We start from the raw sequence: 16240 nt of genomic DNA on the forward strand, positions 1-16240 counted from the left end.
AAACTTTTCTACATTTATAATTCTGAGACTTGTGATCGTGTGGGTAGAAGACTGGCCAAGCTAGAAATGTGAATGCATTGTCAACCTACAAAGTGTCTTGGTTCTGACTTTTGAAACCCTCCAAATTAGTTCAGTAACCTCTATTGATGTCTTTATACCTGGATATGAATTACAGCCATGAGGTATTATTGTACCTTGATGCCACCGGAAATGGTGGGTGTGGTCAGTGGTAAGGCTCTTTGACAGCCAGGCGACGCCCCCCTTTTGTGATTGGCTCCCCAGGTCCAGCCAGTAAGTAATAACTACGGCCAGGGTTATCGGTTGGCTCCTCAACCTGTCAGCTGCGGACCCTCAGCACTGCGCTTCGTTTTGTCTGCGGTCTTTGGTCTTTGGTCGCTGTGGCCGGCTGTGTACAAGGTGCGCCGGCCACAGCGACAGCAGGTAGGGTAAGGGCACATAGTAGGGCACATGCGACACCATGGAAGTCCGCTGTTGAGCACAGTGGCAGTGCAGCTCCCACACCGCCGGCGGCTACTGTAAGAGCAGGGCCAGGAGCAGGGGCACTGCAGCAGATGCATGCGTAAGCCAGGACAATCACAGTGACCACGGAAGGCGAGATGGCTGCGGGACACTCAGTTCTGCGGGCTGTGCAAGGCAGATGTCAGCGGCACCCTCTCCTCACCAAAGCAGAGTGCTCAGGGCCACCAGTGGGGATTGCTAGGACCTGTTAGAACGAAACAGTGGAGGATACCTGCAGCCAATCAAAAATAGTGGGCATCACCTGACTGTCAAACAGCCTTACCCTTGACCACACCCACCACCTACGGTGGCGTCAAGGTACAATAATACGCAGCCATGCATTAGTCTCTACATTTACCTTAAATTTACTATACTATAAAAGGTAAAATGAAGTACACGATCCTACCAAAAGTAATTGGAAACTTGAGTAAGAATTAAAAGTAGTATGTTAATACTTAGTGGGGCTCCTTTGGCACTAATGACATTGGATACTCTCAATGGCATACATTCTACTAACAACTGATACACTTCAGCTGGTAATTCCCTCCATTCATCCTGCAAATGTCTGGCAAGTTCTCTCAAGGAAAATGGACGCTGTTCACATTTCCTGACCAGATGTTGCAGTTTGTCCCAAAGATGTTCAATAAAATTCAGGTCAGGTCTCTGTGCAGGCCGGTCCAATTATGCTTCATCTGTATCCTCAAACCAACAGCATTAGATTTGTGACAAGGCGAGAGTACATTATTGTTTAGAAATCCCAGCTGAAGCACCTCAGAAATTACTAGAAAGTATGCCACAGAGAGTATCTGATGTTATTAGGGCCAGTCTAAGTATTAACATACAGAAATAAATATTACTTCTGATTCTTGCTCAGGTGGCCAATTACTTTTGATAGCACAGTGTACTGTACATCTATCACTTGATCACAAAAAAGTCAGTCAAGTGGAGTAACACATTTTTCCCTAACTGAAATAACTTGTATAACTTTCCTCCTATTCTGCGAGCCCCAACAGACCATGTCCAGGAGTTGCCTGAGAATCCCATCTCAGAATTATTAGATTTACTGGAGTGTCTTAGGGGAAGAAGTAACTCTTTCGAGATGCAATCCGAGCCTACAGCACATTTATATGTACTTCAAGCTTGTCCATTCTTTATATTATGTCAATGATCGTCTTCAATTTTTTATGACAATTCGGCCAGTGGGGGCAGTGTTTAAACTAAATGCATATGAAGTCCTGGCAGCGACGAACCAGCGCTCCCCTACTTCTTCAATTTTCAAATTTAATCTCTTCACTTTGCAGACCCGAAAAATCTTATCCCAAATATATAAAAGATGAGAAAAGCAGCAGCAGCCGTCACAATATGGGGCCTTCGTTGTGATTTTTTTAAATTTGGAGAGCAGATATAGGAAATGCATGCTGACCCACTGAAGTGCGGCTGCTGTTGGCATACAGGGAAACAGCTGGGGAGAATTAGGAACACGAGAAATGGCCATTTATGAACAACTGGCTCCTTCACTTCTTTGCCAGAACAAAAGACTCAAAATTTGTTTGCATTCAGTTCAGACAAAGAGCGTTAAATGACGAGGTGGCCGCCTGACACAGAGGAGGTGACTGAAGAATGTCTTGCCGGATGGATTGCTTTACAGCCTCTCTATTCTCTTGGCTCACTAATAACTTATCCTGTGGTTACATTTAACTTTTAGACATAATAGCAACTAATTCCACAGTATAACAATGGGTTGGCGGGGGCACAGGGCAGCTCTCGTGCCAAGTAATACGCTTCTTAGAAGCCGAAGGCAGCTACAGAGACAAATCGTTCACAATAGGCATTTACAGAACAGTCAAATGTATTGGAGATAGTCAGGAATTTCTCCCAAGGCATCTACAACCAGAGGCATAGCCATAAGCAGGTAATACCTAATGCCTTATTAGAGGACACTACTATTTAAGCACTGTAAGGGCTTTGGGAAAATGCGGATGCCTAAATAATACCACCATACAGTACAGCTCCATACAGTACCACATAATGACATATGTGGCTTTTATAAAAATGTCATATAGAGAATATATACTGCCATCATTTAGGCCATGATGGCAATGTCATATAGTACCTTCATTTAATGCTTAAGACCGTTCCAAGCAGTGCTCACACAATACTGTCATATACAGCGTGAGCGGACTCATAAAAAAGATGTAAGGAACATGATAGGGTTGGGGGGTGGAGTGTAAGGGGTATATTGTGTGGGGGTTTTGCTTACAAGGATGTGGCTAGGGCGAGTCCAAGCATGGTGGTATATAGGGTGGGGGCATAGCTTCTTCCAGAAGCTGGTTGTAAAGTTTTCCCACCCCACCCTCATTAGTTGTTTTAACCCCTTAATGACCAAGCGCAGTAAATATATGGCGCTTGGTCCTGGGCTTTAATCCTGCCCGATAGATATACGTTACAGGATTAAAGCTCCTGCAATCAAGCAGGAACAGGTTGGGTCCTCAGCTGTTAGTCACAGCTGAGAACCCGGAGGTGAAGGAAGAAGCAGTTTTTAACTGCTTCTGACTTCTTTCCCAGGTACATAGTATTCAATGAGCGCTAAGTAATAAGAAGTGAAAGTGTTTTTTTCACTAGGTGACCGGTGATCACGTGACCGCTGGGAGTGCACTGTTACAGCAGAGCTGCAGGGTCCTAGCAGACCCTGATCATCTCTGCCAGTGACTACTGTCACTACATGAGAATGTTTTTCCCTGTAGCAGGGGCTTCTATGGATGCCCCAGTTACAGGGAAAAAGTGAGTAATATAAAAAAACAAAACAATGACCCCCAGAGGTCTTATATGACATCATGGGGGACCCAAAAAAAATTTACATAAATAAGATTAAAAAAACACTACACAGTAAAATAAAAATATATACATAAAAAAGAAAAATGACCCAAAGTAGACGCCAACCAAAGCCATCACTGTATGGGTCCTGTAATCCAAAGCCATACATATTATATATGTCAAAACATCTGAAACAAAATGAGGAACCCGTTCCCATACTTTATTTTAAAGTAAACATACTAATTTAAAAAACAAACAAAAAACATGACTGTTAAAAAAAAAAAATTAAAAAAAAATCTTTTTTCTTTTTGAGCTTTTTACCCCCAATAAAACAAACAAACCAAAAAAAACACAAAAAAAGTCAGTAAAAAATATATTAGAAAAATTATTTTGGTAGCTGAAGGAAACAAAATAGGGCAGTAAGACCACCACATGAGAAATTTCTAAAAAGTCTAAAAGGTCTGGTTCTTGAGGTACAAAACAGCCTGGTCCTTAAAGGGGTTGTCCCGCAAAAGCAAGTGGGGTTAAGCACTTCTGTATGGCCATATTAATGCACTTTGTAATATACATCGTGCATTAAATATTGGCCATATAGAAGTTATGCACTTATCCCCTCCTGGTGCTGGCGTCCCCGTCTCCTTGGCGACGAGCAAACTGCTTCTCTGGTCGCAGGAACAGTCGCGCTTGCGCAGAGAGGAATCCCCTTCTGTAAGGTCCTTGCTCACGAGCTGCGTTCTGGCTCCTCCCCTTCTCAGCGTCATCGCGTAGCTCCGCCCCGTCACATAGTGCCGATTAGCCAATGAAGTGGCTGGAATCGGCAATGCAGCTCAGACAGCAGAAGAACATCCACAGTGCACCATGGGAGAAGACCCGTGGTGCACTGTGGGAGAAGACCAGTGGCAGCCATCTTGGAAAGAAGATTTTTTAAAGTTTCTGAACGGGGATTCAGGTAAGGGAATTTTTTTTTTAATAACACCTGGCAGCAGTATTGTTTTACAGGTACTGGGGGACTGGGCAAAAAAAAATTCACTTTAGGCGTGGGACAACCCCTTTAAGGGATGATACTGTCTTGGCAGCGGGGAGGAGGGATATGGTCATGAGAGGGATGGATATGAGGAAATTTTGGGCTGATATGCAGGTGATGGTGGATGGGTGAGCCGAGGTCAGCTGTAGCAATAATTGACAGACCCATTATGTCAGGTACCCTCAAAACCGTGTTGGCAGTTGAGGGAAAAATAATGGGGCTGATGGCATTGAGCCGAGTTACCTACTCTTGACTGCATCTCTGTATAATGTACAATTCATGGTTACGGTTTAGAGATTTTAAACTCTTAATATGTTGATTGTTGTTAATAAAAGGTTGCAGAGGCCATTAAACCCATGTCACACAGTAGTGTAATGTTATGTAATGTAGTATCACCATCCCCATAGTCATGTAATAGTGTAAGAGTGTGGAAGGAGCTTCCGATCCTTCCACCAGAAGCTCCCACCACTAAACTGTGGCTCTTCTTACCGATACTGCTGGAGGAAAGTGAGTGACAAGGTAGTGAGAGTTTCATCGGTGTTCTAAGTACTGGGAGGGCCTACCCCTGGGTGACTTGGAGGAAGACGTGAACAGTATGTCACTGCCCTCAGGATCGCCCCTCTTTGGGGAAGTATAGGGGGTTAAGCCGCGTCCCCAAGAGAGCGCATCAAAGTGTAATAGAGGCCATGTGATAAGCACCAGACAGGCACCATCTTTGATGAGTGTGACACAGTAGAAGATCAGTTCTTAAAGTGGCAGAGGCTACCTGAGAAGAGAGCTGCATAAGCCGCAAGTGCGGTCATATCACCAAACTTGGGAGTGGCTATACGAGAAAAAATAGGCAGCAGAGTCACCGGTCGCCCAATAGATCACATAAAGGTCTGCCCAGTGTTCGCTGTGCAGATGAAGAGAAGTGTTTCGGCAAGAGTGAGGCAGCGGTGACAGGCAGGGGCAGATTTAATGAACCTAAAAAACTTTTAGTCACTCCACAGGAGGGGTCATTGCTTAAACTTTGCTGAACATTCTATGGTAGAGATCTCTATAGCTCTCCGTTGGAGGGCACACAATTTAAACATTATATTTCACCACCCATTTCTCTAAACAGAACAAATCGTAACTTAAGCAATTTTCCTTTTAGCAATATGTCCTACTTGGCCGCAATTGTCATTTTAGAAATTAACCTTTTACCCTCTATTTACCATTACCCTGGGTACCATAGATTTAACACTCCAAAGTAATCTCTACAACTGGGCCTACAGACCTAATGGATACATTTTTCACCGATTCAGCGACCGCAGCATTTCCAACTTGATGGCCTCTCAGTATGCCTTTTCTTTTCCCTCCAGTCTCATCACCGTTTCACACACACACCAGTCTCTGGATCCCTCGAGCTTTGACAGAAAAAATTCACGGTTCTTCTCTGACTTTACAGCCATCTCTCTAGTTCTACACAGCCCACCTTCTCTACTGCTGCTTTCTTTTTATTGCCTGTCAGCTTTTCTCCATTTGTATTTACGGAATTTGTACCTGCTTTAAGTCCTACTCATGGGAGCATTGACCACTCAGTTACTGGCTCTCTGCATCGGACTCTTGTTTCGCTTTACCTCATAGCAGCTTGTCTTTCCTTTTTCCATTTCTCCCTGGTGGCTACATCGGCATGCATATCCCCCACTAGCTTCAGCAACTCGCTCTCTCATGCTGGGGTACGTGCCAACTTGCACATACTGACCCCTGGCATTTCTCTCAAATTGCAGGTAGTCTCTTTTCTACTTTCCACTTACTCTGAAATGCATGGGATGGTCCTTAGCATTACACCTTTGCCGGTCTTATATATCTACACAGACCTTTCCAGAGTCCCTTGGTCTCTATAGGTCTCCCTATGGCCATGTTAAATATATCTGACCACTCCCTAGCATGGGAGCTCTTCTTTAGTAGTGGCCTCCGCCACTTTAAATGCTGACAGTGTTGCCTTAATCTTCTGAAGTGCTGCATCACAGCATTTTTCTTTAAGATGCTGCCCATCTTATAGCTCTTCCTAACTTGCTGGCCATTCCAAGAGATCAGTGGGGCTTAGCCCCTACTTATTATTCTTATTGTAGGCGGATCTTCAGGTTGGTGATGTACTAGTCAAGTTACCTTTTCTCCCCCGGCCGCATCCCTAGTGCAAGGAGGCACTTAGCACCAGCCGCCATTGGAGTGGCAGACACTTCTGTGGAGGAAACGAGGAGCACTCCCTCCACTATTTTTCACAGAGTTGTGAGAAACCTCCTGTGATTTGAGAGATTTTTCAGGGCCAACATGAGCAAAATGGTGAATACTCTAGGATTAAAGAAAGTGCTGCTACAGCCGGTGGTTGGTGTGTGCATGCCGACGTAGACACCGAGGATAGACTGAGATAACAAGAAAACCGGTGAGGTGGAATCAAGAAAGAATGAGACCCGCGTGAATGCTGAGAAACGAGAGGCAAACTGCGGTGAGGTGAAGCGAAACTAAAGTTAGATGTGGAGAACTAGTACCTGAATGATAAGTGCTCCGGTGCACAAGATTGGAAGCAAGTCAGAATCCATGTGTGCCAGCGGAAGAGAGCTAGCAGACGAGAAAGAGAAAGCAGCTAAAGTTCGGCTGAGTTGAACCAGAGAGAGTAGGCCAACATCAAGAAAGTCATGGGACTGAAGAGATGGAGGAACGTCAATCGTTAGTCTGTTCCTACAGTAAAGCCTCTTCTCTCAGGGATACAAGGATCAAGTGTTATTCTATGTACTATTGTGTGAATTTGGAGCTACGCCAGAAGAACCAGATGTATTAATAGAGACCGAGTCAGTCTCACATGGGTGGTTGGGCTGTTCCAACTGCAGAGTTGGCTGTGGCCTGAGCAGCAATGAGAGACATATGCTTTCGTGCAATAAGCCCAGGTGTGAAAAACTCTTTTGGAGTGAGTTTGAGACCTACAGTATCCAGGGTACTAGTCGATCGAAGTTATAAGGATTATTGCTAAAAAAGGCAGTTTCCTTAGAGTAGGATTATTGGAGTTGCTGGTATGTTGGGAAAAGAGTAGTCGAATGTATACATATTGTGCTCTTCTATAGAGAAAGATAGTGGACTATCATACAAGGTTAAGCACTGAACCTCCCTGTGGAGTGATGCACTGTAATTAATATTTCTGTTTAGTAAAAGTTTCATTTGCCACATTAAACCTGCTTCTGGCTCCGTTGGTCATTGCTGCGCCATCATGCACCATCAACCTGCATTTTACAATAGAAGATATAACAAATAGTGCTGTGATAGTAGTGCCTAAATAATGCCACCATACATTGCTTAACGTGTCCATAAAATACTGCCATATACTGCTTATATAGTAATGCCATACACAGGAGATATAAAACACAGTATATTGCCATGATTTGAAGACCGTAGTAGTGTCATATACTACTGTACCTTTATATATTTTTTTAACTCCATACCATATAGTGCTCACATAATACTTCCATATAGTGCTTCTAATTTAATGCCAAACAGAGAGATAATATACTGCCATAATCTATCCACAACAGTAGTGCCATGAATTGTATGGTGGTATTATTCAAAGTTGATTGGTCATCAGACTATGTTGCCATTATGTAAGGATGACAGGTCCAATCTCCAATTCGTGAGAACAGCACAAACAAAAATAATGTGCCATTAGCTAATAGGAGCGAACAAAGAATACAAAATCCATAGGTGGTCTACAAAAGACCACGGCCTAAGACCAGTAAAGACTGACTCCCTTACAAGTGTACGCTTCTGGGATGAAGGGTCCATCAGGGACCTCTACTGCAGATTATGTCATATTTGACAAGAGTAATAGGTAGCATAGAGTGTTGTCGTACTTGGCACAATGAGGGACACCACAATGGAACCCAGGTGGACCACGTTGTGATGAAAGGGAGTAATGACATATGTGATGGCTTCATTTGGCTTGCCCTTTGAACTGGACAAGCCTTTCATTGCAGGAGGGAACTTTGCCATCCAGGATAAAAGAGCTATTCCCTACAATGTCCGACCTGAGTAAACAGTTTTCAAGAGAAAGCCAGACATAAACTGGGCAAGCCATCTGCAGCCCTCATCGCCAGGGGGTAGGAAGTACAAGAAGGTAGACAGTTGAGTATTCATTTGGTTCGCTCCTTGTTACTTGACTGCCCAGTCATAGGCCAGCGATTAGCTTAACGGACTAAAGGGCAGGTACATACCTGGGGTGCAGGGTGGAGAGTATAAAAAGTTATGCTGAACAATAGGATAATGCCACATTTGATGCTGTTGGCTTGGCACAGCTGGACTTTCTGCCATTTTCTATCCACCCTCAGGAAAAGAACCATCAAGAACTTGCTATAAGTTTAAGTTTCTGTATCTTTCTCCACTTTATTTTCATAATAGTTTTGTTTTTATTGTATGTCCTTTTTTATGTTGTCTTCATTTAATGCTTTTCAATTTTTTGCATTTCGTATTGAATTCGAGAAACATTGATAAGTGCGGTCCTCGTGGCTCAGATGGCTCATGGTGGTGTTAACGCTTTGACTGCTGGAGAGCAGTGTGTGAGTACATCAGGGGGCCTTCTAGCCACACATTCTAGAAGTGGTAACAGCGAGATTTGGGAATCTACAGACTGTTGGGAAGTGATCTATGCCTAATTTACAACTTGAGTGGACCACAAGAATGAGTGAGTGACCCAGCTCAATCCTTTGTGGTTGCTCCTGAGTTACGTGGAAAGTGCATAACGTGGCACCCATTATAAGTCAATGCCGTCTGTCAGGCGAAATTGGCGTTCACTGTGTGATATATTTGGGGAAACATTATGGTTTCCACTTATAACAACCCACAATGCAGATGTGAACACAGCCCAACACAAAATCAGTAGAGATTGGTAACGCAAAGCGTATAACAATTACCTCAATGCATACATATGGAAAGTTGTATATATGTTGCTCAAAAGTAAAGTTTTCCTCTAAGTTTACAATGACACCATATGGAGGACGGACTTGCAGGTTTTCGCTGGTGTACACAGACGGCATGCTTTCATCAAGTAAGCATAGCCATCAGCAGTTTTCTTATGTGAACAATATCTGTCAGAGGATTATATATGCGCTCAGTAGATTTGCCACATATGATGTGTTTTTTTATATAGAAATTTCCAGCACAATATTTCCCATGACACAGACAAAAAAAACACAACTTTATTGCTTAGACACATTAGTGATTTTATGGCTCCATAAACAGATGCTATACAATCTGAAGTTTTTTTTATCTCCTTAAGTCAAAATCCGTATACATCCATCCAATATCTATCCATCTTGCATCTAACCGCCATCTATCATCTATGTAGTATCACATCTGCTGGTTCACAAATGCAAAACAATATAGCCCCAACACAAGGTGACACTGAAAGGTCTAGAGTCTGACGGACCTAACCCCTGCTGGGATATAGACTGAGTGGCATCTAAGGCATTGGGCTTTAGTGGTGAACGTTCTACCCTCCCTGTACCTTTTCCAGCTGAGGTGGCAACACTTCCCATTACTGCCATTGCAGGTCTGTTTTCATCAGTGACCATGCCAACACCTCCTGGCATTGTGCCTTTGAACTGCAGCATAACGCATTTGAGAAGAAGTTGGACACACCATCAAGGTTTATGCTCAAACTGGAATGTTTAATTGGCCTGGAAGAACAATCGTCAAGTTTTGTAAATCGTCGTAGAGAGTGGCTGGCTTAGATAGTCCCAGCTTCCTCCGCCCATCCACACTTGGAACTCATTTCTCTACTCCTTCCTCTCCTTAGGGTTGCAGTAGCTCATGGGGAAGCCACGCGGTAGCATCACCTTTTACCCCAGTACAGGAGCTCTGCGTGTACCTCAGCATTGGAGGCTGACCATGCCAACACCTTCTGGCACTGTGCATTGAACTACAGCATAGCATGTTCAAGAACAAGTTGGACACACCATCATGGTTCATGTTCAAAATTGGAACATTTAATTGGCCTGGAAGAACCATCGGCAAGTCTCCATAAATTGTCAAAGAGAGTGGCGGGTGGCTGGCTTAGATAGTTCCAGTTTCCTCCACCCAGCTGCACTTTGAACTCACTCCTCTACCCCTTCCTCTCTGGAGCGTTGTGGTAGCCCACAAGGAAGCCACATGGTAGCAACACCTTCTACCCAGATACAGGAGCTCTGCACATACCTCCGCATTGGAGGCTGCCTAGACTGCTGCAGAGGACCTACCAGCATGGGGATTTTCATGCCCAGGCCAAACAGCAATCACTTCACACATTACCAATTTTCTGTTTTTGTGTTCTGTATTGTTTGGGGCCACCTCTAGCTTGCTGTATTTTGTAATAATCCAACTTGAAAAACTCTGGGGTGCAGGCTGGTCTCTGAACAGATGAAAAAGTGTCTTGTATAATAAAACTCAAGTATCCCTCTTTGTACAGTTGAGATGATGAGAGGTTTTACACAATAAAACAACTTTACCGAGCTGTTCTGTTCGAATCCTCAAGACTGATTACACTATGAATTCCATCAGCGCCGACAGGCGCCCAAGTGCTCTTAAGGTGAACTTGGTGCTTGCACAAGGCACAAGATGAAATCTAATGGCCCGGACCAAAATACCCCCATGTTACCTACACCGGGAGCTGGAGAGGCATGAGCCACAAAGAGCCTCACTAGTTAGAAACTATATTGCCACAAAGCCATCAAACTATTCCATATTAGTTTATCAAATCACTGTACTAATGTCTTGGAGAGTGACAACCATTATCTGAGCCACAAGAGAGGTCACTTCCTGCCTATGCTATATTGGTAGGTGTTGCTCATACATTACACAGCAGAGGGCAGCAATGAGCAGAAGAATGAAAAAGCTCCTCCCATTTTATACACAACATAAATTTTATGCTTTGTCCTGAAGCATGCTGGGAGAGAAGTTCAGAATTGAAAATTAGATATTTCAAAATTCCTATTTTTCATACTTTCCTTGCCATGTAACTTATGGAGGTCTATTGGAAGCATTGATGCTAATGTATGTAATAACAAGGTGGCCTTTAAAGACAAAGTACTGATATTATGGGGAATGGTGCATCACATTAAGTTTGAAGAGGATGACAGAGATTAAAGTCGTGGCTCCACACTGAATATTAATGCTACTGTGCCGTGCTGCGCCGGCGTTCTGGAGCCCCGTAAGATTTGTCTCTGTTTTATGGGGTTTTCTGGAGAAGCGTACTGATTAGGATTCTTGGTGGTGTTTAGGGCTGCAGCGAAAGGCTGTTCGTCTGCTCTTTTTCTCTGGCTGCCGCTGCAGTGCAAGATATATGGGGTGTGCAGGTCGTATTAAAACACGTTTTATGTTCTGCCTGCACGTCATTGGGATGTCTGTGGGGTTTATATATCCGTGCAGAGGCTGCAGAGAAGCTGGAGGGACGATTTATAAGAACAGAGTCTGTATAGTTCCAGCGTTGCTAAAAAACAAATGTATTTATTTTTTCTCCCCCGCACACTGCTAACGCTCCACACGGTGAAATCTTTCTCCACTTCCAGGGTAGAAGGGAAGGTACTCTTATATGCTTGTCACGAGTGCTCCGGGAAACTAGTGGATTTTAGACAGCCGTGGAAATCTCCATAAACAGTAATGCCAGGCAGATATAGAAATTACATATTCAGATTTTTGGCCACAGAGGGCAATATCATAGTAGATTTAGTATATTCAGCTTAGTTTGCCAAGTCAATTTGGCTTCCAAAGTGACAACTACTATTGTGAGCTAAATATATGCTCAGAGAAGTTGTGAAAACCCTTCTCTACTTTCGGTGTATTCATCATTGCACTCAGAGCATGCTCAGATTATGGAAAACATAGGTCGTGTTCATCATCACACTCAAAGCATGCTCAAAGCTCCACCTCTCCCACTGCTGGTTGGCTATACTCCACCTCTCCACTGCCATCATTGCCATTAACAATCCTCCTGACGTGTGCTCACTGGACTTCTCGGAATTAACCCTCTGAAGGGTAGATGTTCTATCCCTCCCACTGACATCATTAATACTCCCTCAGAGGGAGTATTAATGATGTCAGGGAAGAGGCGGAGTACAGTCCTCCAGGAGCGGGAGGGATAGCACATGTACCCTTTAGAGGGTTAATTCCGACAAGTCCAATGAGCACACGTCAGGGGGATTGTTAATGGCAGTGGAGAAGTGGATTATAGCCAAACAGGAGTGGGAAGGATAGAGCTGACAGCGATCACTGCCTTAGTACTACAGTCCTGGTTTCCATGTTTTCCATGCTCGGAGCATGCTCAGAGTGCAATGATGAATACGCCTTTCATTATAATTCATTGCAGAGGCAGGTTTAGAGATCTCTGTCTCTAGCAGACATTAGTTCACCCACAAAGTAATATCATGTTTAGCCCATTAATCAGCTGAGTTTCCACAGCCATCAATGATGCAGATATACTTTGTGGGGTAGGAAAAGGGTCCACTACTTGGTTTTTGATGGGAGGCTTAATGTGGCTTCCCTTAGCTGACACGGCCTTAAAGACTGACCAAATTACTTTATTTGTCCCCTGATCAAATATGTCATAGAGAGAGCCACCAAAAAAAAAAATTTATAAAAGACGACAAGTCTTCATCATTAGGCAGTTAACTGTTCATCATGATAGGAATTTGACAACTCTTGCCATAAAGTCAAGTAGGACCAGAACAGTCCAAGACCGTGTTCACGCCACTACTGTGGTCAATGTTTGATGCCATTGGTGGTCCTTACCTGGGATTCCCAGTTACGTCACATTTCAGAGTCAATGGGTCTCCCTCCCTCACCAGGCTTTGAGAGGCTTGGATTCGAGCTGTAGGGGAAACTGCAGGAAAGAGGGCAGAAATATGTAAATATGGAGTAAACCATGAGTGTTAACATTTATGCAACTCTCATAAAATGATTTTTTTTAAATTTGAAAAGTTTGTGGAAGAGGACCCTGTGGGTTGGCATGTTAAAAAGAAAGTCTCTCTAAGCAGGAAAATGCAAATACTGTATCATTGTTTTGTTAAACTTGAAACATCAAAAATAATCCAAATACAACCAGCTGACAAAAATTTTAGAATGTCCATTGGACCACAGTGTGCACCTTGCCTTGTCCTGCCAAAACGTCTGCCGATTTGGATGTGATATGTGACACGTCCATTGCTGAAAACCCCCATAACCTTGTCCGTTCTAGCCATGACATTGGGTTTCCATGGATACACCGTAGCTTGTGACACCCCTACAGCTAATTAGCCTGCTATGTCTGAAATGTTAATTTAATTAGAGGTATATGATGAAGATTTCCTCGATTTTCCATAGAATTATTCTGTCTTATCTTAAGACGGCTTTCTTTCTTTTTTTTTTTCCTTTTACCAGCTGAAATGCAGGATGGTCTGGAGGGAAGGCTGAAATACATACGCACAAAGCAGCAGACAGATATATTGCAATGCAAGCCTCCCCCCTCCTTCCTCCACAGGCCTCTCAGGAATGATTTCATTTTATTTACATAATGCTAATTGTGTACGCCGAGGTTCTGAAATCTATGCACGCAACAAGACGACAGAAGGCCGTGTCTAGAGCGGTTACTGTGATCTCCGTCACCACGGGTGGTGGAAGGTGACTTGTAGCCCTGGAATGTAATGGAGGCAGCACTTCTCTGCAGAAGAGTCAGAAGATGAATTCATTTATAGAAACCCAATAATTGAGAGTTCTCCTTCTTAGAAGACCCTACGAGGTGTGGCTCAGTTTGTCGCCTACCAGTCAGCAGAATTACAGGCGGGGAGCTCGTTGATGATGCACCATTAGAGCCTCCAGAACCAGGTCTCCAACAGGGAAAAAAGATATAACTGTAACTAAAGTGTATTTTATATTCTGTATAGGTGTGGACAACAGGGAGTCATTAAAAATACATTTTTATTGATCTTCTTTGAATAACTGAGTAAAGTAAGAAATACTTTTATGTATAGGGTCGTAGCTTTAGCTTTAGGAAGAGGCAAGACTATTTCTGAGGGTCCATAGGCCCCAAGTGCTGCATCGGAGAGTAACAGAACTATAGGTGGGCAATCAAAGATACAATGACTTACAGGATTGCTAGGTACATGAATACTTGATCCTATGCAGAGTACATAGCTCACAGCAGCAGATTTTCTATGAGGAACAGAAGACATACCTCACCATCAACGAGGCTGGGGGTTGCAGCAATATGTGATGTGATCACACTACCCAGAAGTCAGCATGGGACTGGATTTCTAGCAGCCAGAGGTCCCGACAGGCTCACCGGGATTTCTCCGAATGGAAACTGTCGATGGCCAATTCAACAGTGTAGACTTTTTCATCCAAACTACACTCCTTTGATAGATTTAATTCCATCATATACTTTGCATACTGGCTATGTTCTCCAAGAGGACTACCCCAAGAAGACGATTTTTAGGATGGTCTTCTCAAAGAGATCTTGCTGTGCATAGGTCCTATAAGATGTGATCTCATCACACATGGTGGAACCCAAAATTGTCTTCAGTTGTGTAGTTGGGCCCATTTATAACATTTGCATAGTTTCCCAATAGTGTGAAGCAGTGTCACTGCAGGAGTCGAACATATTTAAGTTGGCCAAGCTTAGCCGTTAGGAGAAACATTGGATTGTTCCACTACGTTATCATTTTAAGACCAGTCATTTTGAAGTTATCAGTCCATTAAATTCCGCCTGGAATGTGAGGACATGTGATGCTGTCAGCTGCTCGCCTCGGGTAACATGAATGTGAGAAGAACACACATTAAGAGGCTCAGTTGTGTAATTAACAAACAATGATTCCAATGTGACGGCTGGAGGCTCCAGAAACGTCAATAACTATTAGGTCAAGGAATTAGTCAAAAGTGTTCAATGGGTATTATGAAGATTTGCGTGGAGTTCCAGGGTTTCTTTATAAGGATTTCGAGGGATTTCTAGAAGTCAGTGGGGTCATGGAGGATAAAGTATTAGAAACGCAAAGTTGGAAGGGTCATGTTTATTGAATATTAGGGATAGCTAGATGGTACTGTGACCTAGCGTGAGATAATGATATTTAACGTCTGTCAACTGGCGTTCTGGCATGATTAAATCTTACATGAATCAGGAGTATAAGTGGCTCTTAATCTCTTGGCCTGGAGTCTAGACAAGTCACCATGTGGGTTTTTAGGGCCATTTTAGGACAAGCGTTCTGGTAGAACAGACTTTGGCTCACCACATACACAACAATAGTAATATTATTAGTATTAACCCCTTACACACAGCTTTTAACCTAAAGGAGGTAGCAGTGGGACCTGCTCTAGGCAGCTGCATCAGATATTGTATTTGCGGGTCGATTTGTATTATTGAAGGTGTACATAAAAACGGAATGTAAATACTATTTATGATATAACATAGGGAACATATAGAAGAAATAAAAAAGTTAAATAGTTAAAAACTGATTTTATAAAATACGTATTTAGCGAAATGTCCTACATTTTTTCACATTTATTGTACTGGTAATTCTAGTAATATGATTACCAAATCTGCATATACTAGTTTTGTTACAGCAAATGTAAAATGAAAATGTAAATAACATAAAGAGGTTCAAATGTATTAAACTAAACCTCTTTGTAGGACTTATATTTTTATTTTACGGACAACATTTGCTGCGATATCCCGGACAGGATGTTAAGGAATGGTAGAACATGAATATTAACTGTTAATATAAACTAGCTGATATACCTGGCCTTGCCCGAGTTAATTTGTTACAGGTGTTTACCTGTTGTTCACACATAAAATTTACATGAAGTCATGGTTACTTCAGAGAAACTGAGAAATAAAATAAGTATACACATAGAGTGTTACATTCTCTTCAG

The 16240-nt window shown here is 43.0% G+C and overlaps 1 protein-coding gene across 1 annotated transcript in view; it reads right to left on the minus strand.

The window, feature by feature from the left end:
• The window catches only part of CADM4 (cell adhesion molecule 4), a 337496-nt gene that overhangs the window by 30158 nt on the left and 291098 nt on the right, over positions 1-16240 (minus strand). The window contains exon 6 of the mRNA XM_066607102.1: positions 13130-13220. Coding sequence (XP_066463199.1) covers positions 13130-13220 — 91 coding nt within the window. The remainder of the gene's footprint in view (positions 1-13129; positions 13221-16240) is intronic.

Source organism: Eleutherodactylus coqui, chromosome 6 (genome assembly GCF_035609145.1).
Source record: "Eleutherodactylus coqui strain aEleCoq1 chromosome 6, aEleCoq1.hap1, whole genome shotgun sequence".
Classification (NCBI taxonomy): Eukaryota; Metazoa; Chordata; class Amphibia; order Anura; family Eleutherodactylidae; genus Eleutherodactylus; species Eleutherodactylus coqui.